Source organism: Gallinula chloropus (genome assembly GCF_964237585.1).
Source record: "Gallinula chloropus genome assembly, chromosome: 9".
Taxonomy (NCBI): domain Eukaryota; kingdom Metazoa; phylum Chordata; class Aves; order Gruiformes; family Rallidae; genus Gallinula; species Gallinula chloropus.
The window spans coordinates 2,770,960-2,784,948 of record NC_140094.1 but is presented as its reverse complement, the minus strand read 5'-3'; the positions used below and the strand labels follow the sequence as shown (position 1 = coordinate 2,784,948).

At 37.4% G+C, this 13,989-nt stretch overlaps 1 protein-coding gene across 2 annotated transcripts; it reads right to left on the bottom strand.

Annotated features, from left to right (window-relative positions):
• Positions 1-3,344: 3,344 nt before the first annotated feature.
• On the bottom strand, positions 3,345-11,430 carry LOC311194913 (intermembrane lipid transfer protein VPS13C-like). Of its 2 annotated transcripts, XR_014617471.1 has the most exons (7): positions 11,324-11,430; positions 10,343-10,388; positions 9,413-9,530; positions 8,583-8,697; positions 4,061-4,152; positions 3,692-3,814; positions 3,345-3,442 (listed from the first exon to the last, which is right to left on the bottom strand). XR_014617471.1 is itself a non-coding variant. In XM_084268155.1 (6 exons), the coding sequence occupies exons 1-6, from the start codon at positions 11,384-11,386 to the stop codon at positions 3,781-3,783; spliced, it is 468 nt and encodes a 155-aa protein (XP_084124281.1). In that variant the 5' UTR covers positions 11,387-11,430; the 3' UTR covers positions 3,644-3,780. The 2 variants fall into 2 exon arrangements, 1 of the variants encoding a protein (XP_084124281.1); XM_084268155.1 differs by lacking the exon at positions 3,345-3,442 and having other exon boundaries at positions 3,644-3,814.
• Positions 11,431-13,989: the final 2,559 nt, after the last annotated feature.

Genomic DNA, 13,989 nt, shown 5'->3' with positions numbered 1-13,989 from the left:
TGATTTTTGAATCCATTTACAAGAACTCCTGACAAAAATTTCAGAGTGGGAAAGTTTTTTTCGCAAGAGTTGTCATTTTTAAACCTAAATAACGAAACCCATTGCTTCAGAACAAGGTGTGGCTCCTTAAAATGTAGTGCTTATGGCTGTTAAGTTTTGAAGGAAAGTATCAGATTTTATCTTTATTTTCTGCACAATGTTTTTATGTTGCTTCTAATCAGTTTTAGGGATAAAATTGCATACCAAAAGGGCAAACTTGACAAATCCTGTCGTTATCAAGAGAGCATTTGTGGTTTCTTTAACTGCAGCGATGCTTGCTTCACCAACTTTTGTTGCTTTCTTGTCACTTGGGCTTCCTGAATGGCACAACAAATCCACTGTAAAGCAACAGTTTTAAAAAAGGAAATTAAAGCATGCAATCTGCAGTGTTCTTCTGTAAGATGCTACAGAAAGTAGCTAATTCAACAAACATTAAAACCTGCATATGCCATGGTTAGTTTATGAGCCTTAAGTTTGATGCATGCCTTCTGATTCACAGGCACAATATTCTATCCAGAAAAAGTTTCAGTGATCTTGTCAATCCCATCCAAATTTTTCAAGTGGTAACATTAATTATGTTATTCACACTTAACTAGATAAATCCTCATCAGGCAGCACCCCAAAACAAGAGATCTAGTTTTAAACAGATAAGTAAATAAAGTTTCCAACACTTTCAAGGGCTTTCAAATTCAGGCCCTTTACAGATGCAGCATTGAACTCTTCTCTAGTCAGCCTATACAACTGAGAACAAGATCCTGTACAATTAACACCCATACACCATAAAACAACCATTAGCATCTAAACAGTCATTTCACCTAAGTAATGTTGACTAACACAAACGTAAGGATGCACTCCTCCTGTCTTCACTGAGTTTTCAGGATTATGGAATTAAAGGTGTCTTAAATAAATACGCTCATCAAGTACTGCAACATCCTAGATCCTGTAATCAGCATGTGTGAACTCTTCATATCCTCTGTTCCTGTTGCTACGCAATATTTCCAGTGAAAGTTTAAGAGCCTTAAGAGTAAGGACTGTTGAGGAAAACAGTATCAGATCAAATGAAGCACCTTTTTCTCTTCTAAAATAGATAGAAAAGTATTGAGATCTTGTAACTACTAGACTCAGTCTGAGGTAAAGAGCCTCAAGAAGAGGACTATGTTCAAGCCAAACAACCAAGAGCTTTGCATCATCATTACCTGGAAACAGAAGAGAACCATCCATAATCATGAAGATATAAAGTGAGAGCAGGCACTTTTCAACACACTGACAATGAAAAGCACTCTCAAAATGGATAGTAAGGTGAAATCCACAAAAGGACAGATTAAAAGAGAACCCAACATCAACTCCACACTTAGAAACTTAATTGAATAAAGCAGTGCCTCTAAACCAGACACTGAATAGTTTAAAAAACAACAACAAAAAAGCCACATCTCAACTGTCTAACATTAAACATACTGTACATTATGCATGAAATGCATACACATAGAGTGCTACATCTCTAGTATGAGAACATTAATGTCAGTGTGATACACCTGATATGGAAAAAAACCAAAAAAAGAAGGACAACATAGTGGTGTAGCTGGGTTGGTCGTTCTGATTTTACCAGGATAATATGCCAGCACTTCATAAAAGCTCAAGTGTTTCAAATGGGCGTTTTTATTCCTTGTTTCAATGAAGTAGAAAGCATTTATACAGTAATTAATGTTACAACAAAATATAAGTTAAGTTAGATGGACAAATAATACACATCTTGAAGTACTTCATGCACTTCTGCATTTCTAATAACTCAGAGGCTGGGGAAAGATTCAGATGACTAGAGGACAAACCTTACGCCCTTGTTTGTTTTTTAGGGGAGACAGAAAGAAGGAGGTAGCTACAGATAACCCTAATCTGACCTTAAAACACATTCATTTCATGCACATACAAAAGGCTCCACCTAAGCCGTCACAGAAATTCCATTTGCAAAGCACAGATGTTTGTGCCTTCCTACCAAATTGTTGTGGCTCTACAACTCAAATCTATGTAGAGAAGGGAGAGGCAAAGCAAAGAGTAACACTAAAACTCAAGAAACAGAAATCTATGGAAGGCAAATGGGTGGTGTTGTAGTTCAGAACAGAAAACACTTATTTCCAGTGCATGCATACCAGCATGAACCCTAGATAAAGGAACATGCAGTCAGGCAACAACAGAAGAACGCAGAATTAAACACAAAGCTGTACCCTTCTAGAGTAGCCTGTGTGTTTTGTGCAATGTTACAGCTTTGGCTGTCACACTAAGATACAGACAAACTAAAAGGATTTCAATTAGCTAACCAAAACTGTGATTTGGAAGACATGCTGCAAGAAAAACCTTACAAGTTTTTTCTGTAGACAAGAGACCATAAAGAAATAACACACGCTCTTCCAGTACATTCAAATAAAGCACCCCACAAACAGAGACATTTTTTTTTCCCATCCCCATCTTACCCAAACTTTTAGAAGGCCGGATCAGAGTTAATAGACACAATTTCACCCCTATTTTTGTTCTAGCTACTTACTTTCCATTTATTTGAGCTATAATTTCAAGTGTGCTTCCAAGATGCTATGGATGTAATTGGTTTCACTTTTGGTATCAGTGATAACTCCTCCTCTCTCATCATCTGATACAAAACTACAGTAAAACACATGGTTTCCTAGGTAATGCTTTCTATTGTTAAAGTACCTTGAAATTTACACAAAATTGTTAGTTCAGCTTATGTGACTTAACTAAGAGACCCAACCACGCACAGAACAAAACTCCCAAAATACATCAACCTCTCCAGCATTAATATGAACAAACATTTTGAGATAGATGGTAGAAAACCAGGTGTGGGGAAAATGGGAGGGGGAGAAATTTAAGTAAGCCTTTTCACATAAGGTACACTTATTGGGTTAGTCTGGTGATCTTGAAATAACGAAGGGAGACCAGAATTCTGAAGCATTATTGAATCTTAATGACTATAATGAACTTAACCTAGTGCTTTAAGTATTTGAATTGTTTTCCTTTAATGAGTTTTATATATATATACACACACACAAAACATACAACTATACAACTTCAACCTTAAATTAATTTTTGCATATGGTCTCTTGAACTCTTTGGACTCTCCTGCCTCATTTTTCTCCTGGTTCAATTCATTTTTCAACATGGAAGTATGGTAAACTGTCCCCAGGCACAGCAGCCTGCTCTGTAACAGGTCACTGAATGTTACCATCTTTTTTACATGCTGTGTTTCAAAACCTGTTTCACAATATCATAAGGAGAGAAGATGAAAGGAAAAAAAAACCCCACAAGAATATACCCTTGCTGTAGTTTCATCTGGAAGCTGAAATGCCTTGACACTTTCACGACCTCTACTGTCTTTCCCTTGGAATAGCCTTTGATCCTGTTGCAAAGGGGAACAAAAATGTACTTCAGGTGACTGAGAAAACAAGAATACAGACTCTTACATGTAACCAGCTTAGTGTATCAACTTCAGATTAAATTTCAATATGGCCTATGTCCAACCCAATTCATATTTGCAAGCAATCTGAAGTAAACCCTGTCTCTTAGTCCATAGTTAGAACCACAACTAAATTAAGAAACAGTTAGGACATTTAGTGTGAGTAAAAAAAAGTTCATTTGCTTTTCTTACCAAAACAGTTAATTTTAAAATATTTGCTTCAAATGAGGGACAGCACAAAAAGTCTTCAAATAAGTAGTCCCACTCTGTTGTTAAATGGCCTAAGTCTCCACTTCTTTTACATATATCACTCTCCTGTTCAGAAGAAAAAAAGTTAATACTCAAGTTCTCCCTTGGACTAGAAAAGCAAAACAAAATGAAGAAAAGGCATTTGTCTAAGAAGGCGTTTTCTATGTTGATTTAAAGAAAGAAAAAAATCAAGAATAAAAATGGCTAAGGAAAGTGCAAATGCAGAGAACAGCAATCAGTTCAGTCAGACAGATGTCTAATCCCCAAGTTGAAACCAAGACACGGCCCTAGAAATTCCTCAAAACTTCATACCTATTGGTTATGAGAAGGTTTGCTCTTCTCCCTTTTTGAAGTTCACAGTGGTATTGGTAGCTCTCGTTTTCCACTTTTCTGATCTGCAGTTTCTGAAACAGAAATAGAAAATAAATTTGGGGCTGTAAAAAGAAAACTCAAAGTTGCATTTTTCAATTCAGAAGGCTTTTTAAAAGTTACCTTATTGAACTGGATCTTTAAAGGACTGCCTCTCTGTGTCCTCACTCATGAAGCTGAGTCACTCAAAGGTCTGACTTGTTCCACTCAAAAGGTGAAACACTGACACTGCAACATCAAATTGTTTCTGTGCTAATTATTGTTTAGTAATATTCCTTCCATGACACCCCATGCTGTAGACTTGAATCGTGATTGAAAATCATGCCTGGTACCTTTAAAGGCAGCAGCATATGACCCAGACCATTAGAAATGCTCAGCACAGCTCAAGATTAGACTCCTGAAGCATAGAATGGACATACTTATTCAACACCCAAAATAAAAAGCTATATGAAAGTGTAGATCAAGTTATTCATCATGTTTCTATTAGAGAAATACAGTTAAAGTGATAAGACTATGAATACAGAGATTTTTAAAAGTTTTGAAATAAACTTTTAAGTTGCTTACTCTTTTTTTTTTCCAGTTCTTGATTATTTTTTATTACATATTTTTCAGATTTTCTATTTTGTACATGCTTTTGAACTGAAGCCCATTTTCTAGAGCACATCAGCAGGTTTACAGTATTCCATCAACTCCCAAGAACAGCAGGAAAGACCATTTCCCAGTCCCAATCCATTTTTCTCAAGTTGTTTCTGACAAATTGTTGAGAGCAAATTAAGGAGGGAGCACTAATAATTCAGTATGGTTTTAGTTATTCGGTGTAAAGATACATTTCTGTATTTCCATAGCTGGATCTACCAGACTGATAAGATGGCAACAGAATCTAAACTTGATGCCACATTTATCCATCTACAACCAACCATACGGGCTAAGAACTCTACGGAGCTTAAGTAACCAAAATGGAATAATCTTCTGTTAACTCAGATTACATCAGTATCAATTAAGACAGCCTTCAACATTTCTTTTTATTTGCATTTTATTTTCATATATTTAAAAGTTCAAACATCTTAAAGTATCATCGTATGTTGCAAAAAATTCCCCAAAATCCTTTAAGCTCAAAAAGTGGATTAATAGTCAAGAGTTTGAAATCGACAGCACAGGGTTTGCTCCCTAGTGATAGGACATTTTGAAAAAAGTTTTAATTCAGCATTTTCCAGCAACCAAAAATATAGGGTCCAAATCCTCTATAAATTTATCCCTTTCTGACCATCTTCAGAATTTCTGAAACTATAAAACATACATGAAAGGAAGAACGCCAGAAAGCCTGCTTATCTCAAAGCCTCCTCCAAACATCAGAAGAGAGATGGCAGCATAGGACTAAAATCAAAATATGATCTCACATTTTATACCTGCATCATAGCTATTTTAAAACCAAGTAAAAACTAAAGAAGTACCAACTCCAGTACCATTTAAGAGTGCTATTCAAAAGCTGAACCCCATATTCTGAACCCTTCTGTGGGCTACGCAGAACCGAGACACGCCGCATTTCAAAGCGGATTTATTCACGAGCATGTTCCTCGATTTCAAGTCAAAGCTTTGGAGGGAGAGCCTGTTTCTCGTAACTTCAGAAACAATCCCAACAGCATTGTAGCTTTTTCCATGCAGTGTGTTACTGACGCCAGAGCTCCCGCTGAGCTCCGTGCCCAAGAGACGCAGCATTTCTCAGAGCTGCTCGCAATACGCCCGACAGACGCCCGCACAGTGGTGGCTTTATGTAAAAAAAGAGGGTTGCACTTGATGCAAACTATCTGCACACTCTTAAAATGCAGGCATCTTTGTCAACAGCTTTTATTTTTTCTGAGAATACTGGAGCACTTCAAAAGAACTTCAACCCATTCTTATTTTACATGGAAATGAAAGAACCAGTGCAAATTTACACAGCAGAACAGCGACCAGAAATAGAATCTGCAGTTGCTCCAAGCCTAGCATAGTATTCTGTCTCACCACCATGTCTCAATTATTCATGGAGTGGTTTGCATTCTTTATAAAGCTCCATGCTTTAACCAGGAAATGAAATAAAGTAACAGCCACAGAGACTGAATAATGTATGAGCTGCATCAAGTCAAACGTTAAGTGCTGGGGTTAGCAGACCACCTCCTCACCAGAGCAGGCAGCAATACCTGCATATGGAAAGACTAACAGAGCCAAAGGCATTCCTTATCAGTGACAGCAAATCCCATCAACTATAAACACTCATACAAAGTGGTTTTGTATCAAAAACAGTGTGGCCAGTAGGTCTAGGGAGGTAATTGTGCCCCTGTACTCGGCATTGGTGGGGCCACACCTTGAGTACTGTGTGCAGTTCTGGGCTCCCCACCATAAAAAGGACATCGAGGTCCTTGAGCAAGTCCAGAGAAGGGCAACCAGGCTGGGGAAGGGGCTGGAGGGTGAATCATATGAGGAGCGGCTGAGGGAGCTGGAGGTGTTTAGCCTGGAGAAGAGGAGGCTGAGGGGAGACCTTCTCCCCACCTACAACTACCTGAAGGGAGGGTGCAGAGAGGTGGGCGATGGTCTCTTCAGCCAGGTGACAGAAGATGGGACAAGGGGCAATGGCATGAAGCTGCCAGGACAGGGATAGATTGGATATTAGAAAAAAAAAAATTACTGAAAGAGTTGTCAGGCTGGAACAGGCTGCCCAGGGATATGGTTGAGTCTATATGGTGTATACAAACACATTAACAGCAGAGAGATGTCTCTGGCTCTATTCATGTATGACAGGCAATTTGCTCTGAAAACAGCTTGGTAAGCTTGGCTTGTTAATTTACAAAGTGTTGTATTAGAAATTAAATTTCTGACAAATTAGTTTAGAATTTTTTAAAATTTTTATATATCTCTGAATTTTAATAGCTGAAAGTTGACATGCATGTATGTTAAATAGCAAAGCCCCAGAAGATTCTGTGAATGAAACCAGAATCAATGGAGCTAGCTATATTCTTTAATTGATAAAATGTCATAAAGAAGTAGAGTAGAAGTAACTTGAAGTGATAGTATTCCAGCAGATGTATAAAAGACTGGCCTATAGCACACTAGAGAAACCAGAAATACAAGTTCTCAGCATTTACATGGAAACAGTATTTCTGTATCATGAAATCGTAAGCATTTTCACAGAAGAAAATTCTGTTCAACACCACTATTTCAAATTTTGCACAAATATCAAAATGTTGCTTTCTTCCTTCACCCACTGCCTTCGCTTTAAAAAAACACCATTACCAAACCCCTCCATGACTTGGTTTTTCATAGTGCCTTCTATAGCTGTCATTCATAAGGAGCTAAGCATCCTTAGAAAAACAAATACACAGGAAAATACCCTCCCTGTCTCTCTTAACTTACTCATCTAATCTTACCAAAGATGGTTATTCAAGTAAGTTTGGGTTTTAGCCTGGATAACATGAAGTATTGTTTTATTCAACTGCTACACAGGAAAAGGTACAAACAAAAGGGAGAGGACACGTTAAATGCAATTGTGCCCTTAACCTAACTACTTAGGGCAGATAAACGACCATGACAGAAATAGAGAAGAAATAAGGAAAATGTTTACTCTGTTATTCCAACTCTTGCTGCATGTGCCAGGAGAGAAAGAGAAAGAAGAGAAACATTAGAAATAGAACATGAAATTAAGTTTAAAAGACTATTAAGAAGGCAATAGCAAATACTCTAGTTTTGGTCTTAAAAGTGTTCACGTAGACAGCTATTTCACTCTAATGTAGCAGTAACAAAGTAAGTGTTTTAAATTAAGTTTTAAGATCATGAAGGCTGAAATGCAAATTAACTGGATCCTGGTTATCTAGGACTTCAAAAAAAATCTGTTATTCATCCTTTATGTTAGCCATATCCAGATGTAGAGCAGGCTAAAAGTTTCAAAGACGCCTGTAGCTATAACACACTACAAGGAGATACCAAAAGGAGGCATTTTGATAATTCATGCAGCATTTTCCACTGCTGATTATGCACACATAAAAAAAGGAATTTCAGTAGTTGCATGTGACAAGCCATTCAAGCTCTATTCTGCCTATGTAAAAGTTGCTGACTTGGGAAACCATCCTCAGCTTTGTTATTAAGCAAAACATTAGAACTGAGTGCCAAAGTTATTTTCTTGCTTCCACATATTCAAATCTTATTCCTATTAATTCTTAATCCTACTACCTCCTTTCAGAACGTGAGATGAGCAACTACAGAACATAAAATGCAGAGTGTCATTTAAAAGTCACGCTGCAGTTTGCGTGTTACATTCAGCTTACTACAAGCACCGGATCTCCTCTGCTATACAGGCTTGCCTTCTAAAACAGGCTGGGACAAATTACTACTACAGGTAACCACCAGAAATCCCCAGCAACCTTTTTGTAATGTAGCCCTTTATGGAATACTGTTGGCTTGAGAATTTTAACTGCATTTCCAGTGTAATTCATACCTCAAATAAATCATAACCCTCAGCTTCCACCCTGTCATACGGCCAGATGATGCCATCTTCACGGATGAAGTGTGGAGTACGGAGATTAGATGCTTCTTCAGTGGATTCTGCCACCCTGCCATAGAGTGTGGAATAGTATTTAGTAAGATTACTACAGTTCTGAGTTTCACCCATAGACCTTTTAAAAGTCACTGTTTGACTTGACACATGTCCCACTTACCCTTCTTGGGCACCCACAAATGTAATTAGGAAAGACACACTGCTAGTGATAAATCCGTAAGTAGCATCAGCCAGTGAGATACCTCCAGAACAACTTAAAGTTTACTCCCAACCATGCATAATTTACTACAGGTTCTCATGTTTAACAGCACACTTCACAAAGGTCCCCGTAAAACACAAGCAGACCCTGATGTGCACTGCTAATGGCATTTCAAACCAGCAAGTCTTTTTCCAAGAAATTCAGAGGTCTGTTTTTTTACAGTAAGTTTAAACTACACTGAGATATTTGTATTCAGCAGTACAGGAACCTACCTCAAAATAAAATTTACATGTGATTTTTTAATGCTTTCTGATCAGGGGAGAGAGTGGAAAAAAGAAAATGGACCAGTCATCATCCACCTGAAATACAACGCTGAGACATAGTCCGAAGCAGCAATTTCCAGAAACCATCAGAGAAGACACTCATTACAGGTGACTGTCTGTCTCTCAACCCCCTATATCCTAGTGCATGTTGTATTTATCACCAATAATTATCTGTCACCACTGAGCCACTTTACCACCTTGTATCCAATGTAGAGAGAATACTTCAACACTTCCTCTTGCCATTTTACCTTTGAATTCCCTGGAAGGTACTGCTTGCCACGATGCCATCTGTAGGGCAAGCTACCACTCCTACAAGCCCCTTCCCAATTCCTTTAAAGAATCCAGCTGCACCTTCTTTTTTAGCCCCTTTAAAAGAAAAGGAACAGAAAAAGAGAGTTTTTGTGACCTACCTGAAGACATTAACCACAGAATTAAAACCATTACTGCTTGAGGCTGCACTAGAACTGTTTTGTAGTGGAAAGAGCACACAGTAATTGATTAGATATGCTCCACTTCCAAAAAAGTTTTCCTTAAAAGCTGCACAATGCTTGCTTATTAACTATTACTATCTCAAAAGTTGATGTTTCTGGTGATTTCTGTGAAAGAGCCAAGATAGTGTTCAGCAGGCCTGTGTGTTCATCCACCAATAAGAAAAGGACTACATCTCAAAGTATAAAACCAATAACCCACAAAACACAACAAAATAACAACTCCCAATGCTCAAATCCCATTGAAAGGAATTTCAATAAGAAGCATCTAATACTGAATTTTTTCATCATCTAGCACGCTGGAAAAGTGACAACCTTCACAAAAAAAAAAAACCCAAACAAAATTGATCCCAAGCATAAAACAAAATTTGTAATTTTGAAGTCCCCAAAATATTTCAATTGGTGCTTTTGTTTTTTTTAAGTATCTTTATTCTGGCTTCAAACAACACACTGAGTTCTACAGGCAGCCTAACACAACACTTCAAAGACAACTGTTTCTCAACTCACCCAAAGGCTGGAAAGGTCGCAAGGCAATAACAGGTATAAATTTGAGTAAATCATCATGTAAGGTCACATTTAATTTAGAAACATAGTCATATTACACCTTAGTATCACCACAACTGCTAAAGATTAACACGTACATTGCAAAGTATTAGGAAACCATTTAAGCAGTGGAGTCTTAGGACTTACCTTCCACAGGTTTAGTGATTACGCCCGTCACACCTCCAACAACACCCTAAAACAAAGATTAATGTTAGCTTAGTGATATTACAGCAGAACAACAAAATTCCAATGAGGTAACTTCCCAAATTTCACCAAAGAGTATGGCAAAAAATGCTTTGGTGTTTATTACTTATGATTACATAGAAGTAAGTTGACGTTTTATTTTGAATGGACTGTGAAGTGTAGATTTGTTAGAAGACTTAATTTGCATGCAGATACTACAGCTCAGAAGTTCTTTACATGGAGTTTGTCTCATTTTAATTACAAATAGTTGTGCTCTTTTCAGCAGCCAGAAAAGGCTGATTTAAATTATAAAAAAAATACAGGGGTTGTGCAGCTCGTAGTTCAGAAAAATCCCTCCAGCCTAACACAGGTACTTACACACGTTCTACCTGCTTTATGTGCACATTCTTTTAAGTCAAGAACACCTAGCATAGAAAGGCATTTCTGCTAAGCAGCACATGCCCAGAGCTCCTAGTTCACAGCCAACTGACTTTTAACGATTGAATTGGCTGAAAGGCAAAATAAGGGCACAGTGACATGAAGGAGATTACATGTTTGTTGAACATGAGTAACTGTTTATATATAAACCACAGCAGAAATTGATGTTACTTCCAACACTTTTCCTTTCTGATACCCTACCTTCAATTCCTCAAGCTGGCCAAAGCCACGACCTCAAACATTAAAGCTGGTACATTATACCAAGACTCCTACAAGCCAACTGCTTGTTGTCTCTTCTGTTTAAGTCCACGAATTGGTAAAAATGACATTATCAAACTTGCTTGCATGCATTTTTTAAGCATGGATTAAGGATTGGTACATTGACAAAAATCACAGAACATTGCGAGCTAGAAGGGACCTCAAAAGATTACCTAGCCCAACCCCCTGGCAGAGCAGGATCACCTAGACTAAATCACTGAGGAACACATTACACTCTCAACTTCATACCCATAACAAGCCTTTTCCTCCTTTTGCCAGGCTGTCACCAAAGTCTTTCAGCTGCTGACCCATTTCCTCTCTCTGGTTCTGCTGAAATTCTTTATCCAGTGACCCTAGACACCACCCCTGCTGCACCACCTGATGGAACAGGGCAGAAAGCAAAAGTTACTCATCTTTCACAATTTAACAGCAGACAAGCCACAAGCAGCCAGAAAGTTCAGAGCAATTTTCCTTGATATTCAGTTTGGATGTTACAAATTTACAGAGCTTGACTGTCACACATTGTCCATGAGAATACTCAGAATCTGGCCTGAAATCCACAAATACAGCAGAAAACTCTTAAATCACTTCAGTACATGTCATAGAGCATATTGGATGGAATCATGTTTTCTCAAGTTACTCTAACACATAGCTAAATAAGAATCTAAGGTAACTGTCACAGTAGCCTCTCCTAAAAATCACTTCTCAGGCTTCTCCAAGCATTTTAGGACCACTGGAATTATTTTCCTTAACTGTCCACATGATGTTACAAATTCAGCTGTAAATGCAATGTTCCTCAGTTTGCTCATTCAGTCTACAAAACAGGTATTTGCTTAGGTACAAGAAAGTTAGGTATGAATGATCTGTATCCCAAATACTGGCAAGAGGTCTGACAGGTCTGTTAAGGAAGACTCCATTAGCTCAGTGTTAAGTGCATCTACATCTTGCTGAATTAGTTTAGACTGGTTTCATTAAAAAAATACAAAAAGACAAAATAGAAGAGATGTTTATCTCATCAACACATAAGCCAGCATTATTAAATATATGTAGCATAACTAACACTGTTCTACCTAAACATAAACACACGTATAAATAAACAGAAAAAAACCCATAACCATTAATTAAATAGCCAACACCTCCAAAACTGGAAACAGACTAATTATTTTTCTATACCAGAACATAACTGTATGAATTCTTTTCTTTAAACCAGAATTTTTAAAAGTGGAAAAAAATCTGACAAATAAAAAAATCCCTGCATATAAAACAACAAACCAACCTTCCAACAAAAGAAATGATACAAATAACCCACAACAATTTCTGGGTGACTTTTCCATTTATGCTGTATCACTTGATATTCCTTCAAATTCCTCTGTCACTTAAGTTATCACTTCTAAATTAAATTTAGAAATATTAGTAAAATAACTATCTTCCTGAGGTTCTTTGCATTTTTGCAAGAATCACAACACTGTCACTACAAAGGCTGTTCTGTCAAAAATCAGTTTCATGTGTTACCCGTTGTCTCTCAGCTTCTGGGTCTGTAGATGGAGTAAAAAGTTCATTAAGTGCTCTTAAAAACCCTTGGTCAATTTTCAGTGCCATTTCCTGGATAAGAACCATGAAATACCTAAAATGGGACAAACAAACATGGAGAAGTTTAACTGAAATATTACATACTTACATTATATAATTGAAGTTTTTTATGCAATGCTGCATATTAAGACTTACAATCTAATACTAACACCAACTGTGTATTTATAGTCAGAAGGGTTTACCAGCCTCACAAAGCTATACTTAAACTGTAGATTATTCATATTTTAGCACTTTCAAAGTTTACCTAAAAAATCACCTAAAAACATTAACCATCAAACTTGGCATATTGACATTACGACTCTACGTGCTCCATGGACAGCATCACCTAAACAGCTGATTATTTTCCTCTCATTCATCTGCCTCTCTTCAAAAGTAATGTAACTAAGTATTTTCTTAAAATACATCATCCTCAAATATTATTTCTGCACTAGTTGGGTACAGATACATACAAAGCCATCAGTGTAACATTTATGTCTCCCTTCTACGAAGAACTCAAGAGACAGACATAACTAAAGCACATACATTTCACAACAGAACACACAGTATTGGGCTGACATGAGAGACTGTATGAGCTGTGTGCTGTCAGAGCACCAAATAAACCCAGCACTGGAGAGTAAAGAGTCAGACAAGCAACTGATAGTGTAGTGCAAGAGGGAAACAATTCTGACCACTAAAGAATTTGCACAACAGTCCCTTCAAGTGATCAGTCCTTACTTCCTAAAACTAAGTTTCTTGTACAATGTTGGGTTTTTACTGGAGACGTTAAACTCACTCCAAAGTCATGAGTTGTCTGGACAGGAGAATGTGACACTTAAAATAAGGTCCATTTCTAACATGCACTGCATCTTTCACATTGTATTACAACACACTGTAAAACTCACTTGAATTGCAGTACTGTGCTGTATTCATTGAATCTAGTGATGATACTGATGTCCATGAAAGGCTTTGGTTCTAAATGGGAAAAAAAAAAAAAGAGTATGTAAAATAATAAATTGCCAGGTTACTTCTTTCAAGGCTGACTGATCTGATACTGATAAAGGCTTTCTCTTACCTGAATCCAAAGCAATTGACTTGGGAGGGGGTACAGGGTGAAATACAACAGGAAACATCGACCCTGGTAACTGATTATCAACCTGAAAAATCATTGCGTAATTACAGGTATATTAATGACATAATAGCCAAAAACCATTTCCACTTTAAAAGGTTTGAGAAACTGTTCATAGATTGTGTTCAAGAATGTCATTCTTATATTGGAGAAGGAAACAGGAGGAAGAAAATGTCTCTGGTACTATTTTGGAAAGTTACCTATTCGGTTATAAAAGGTC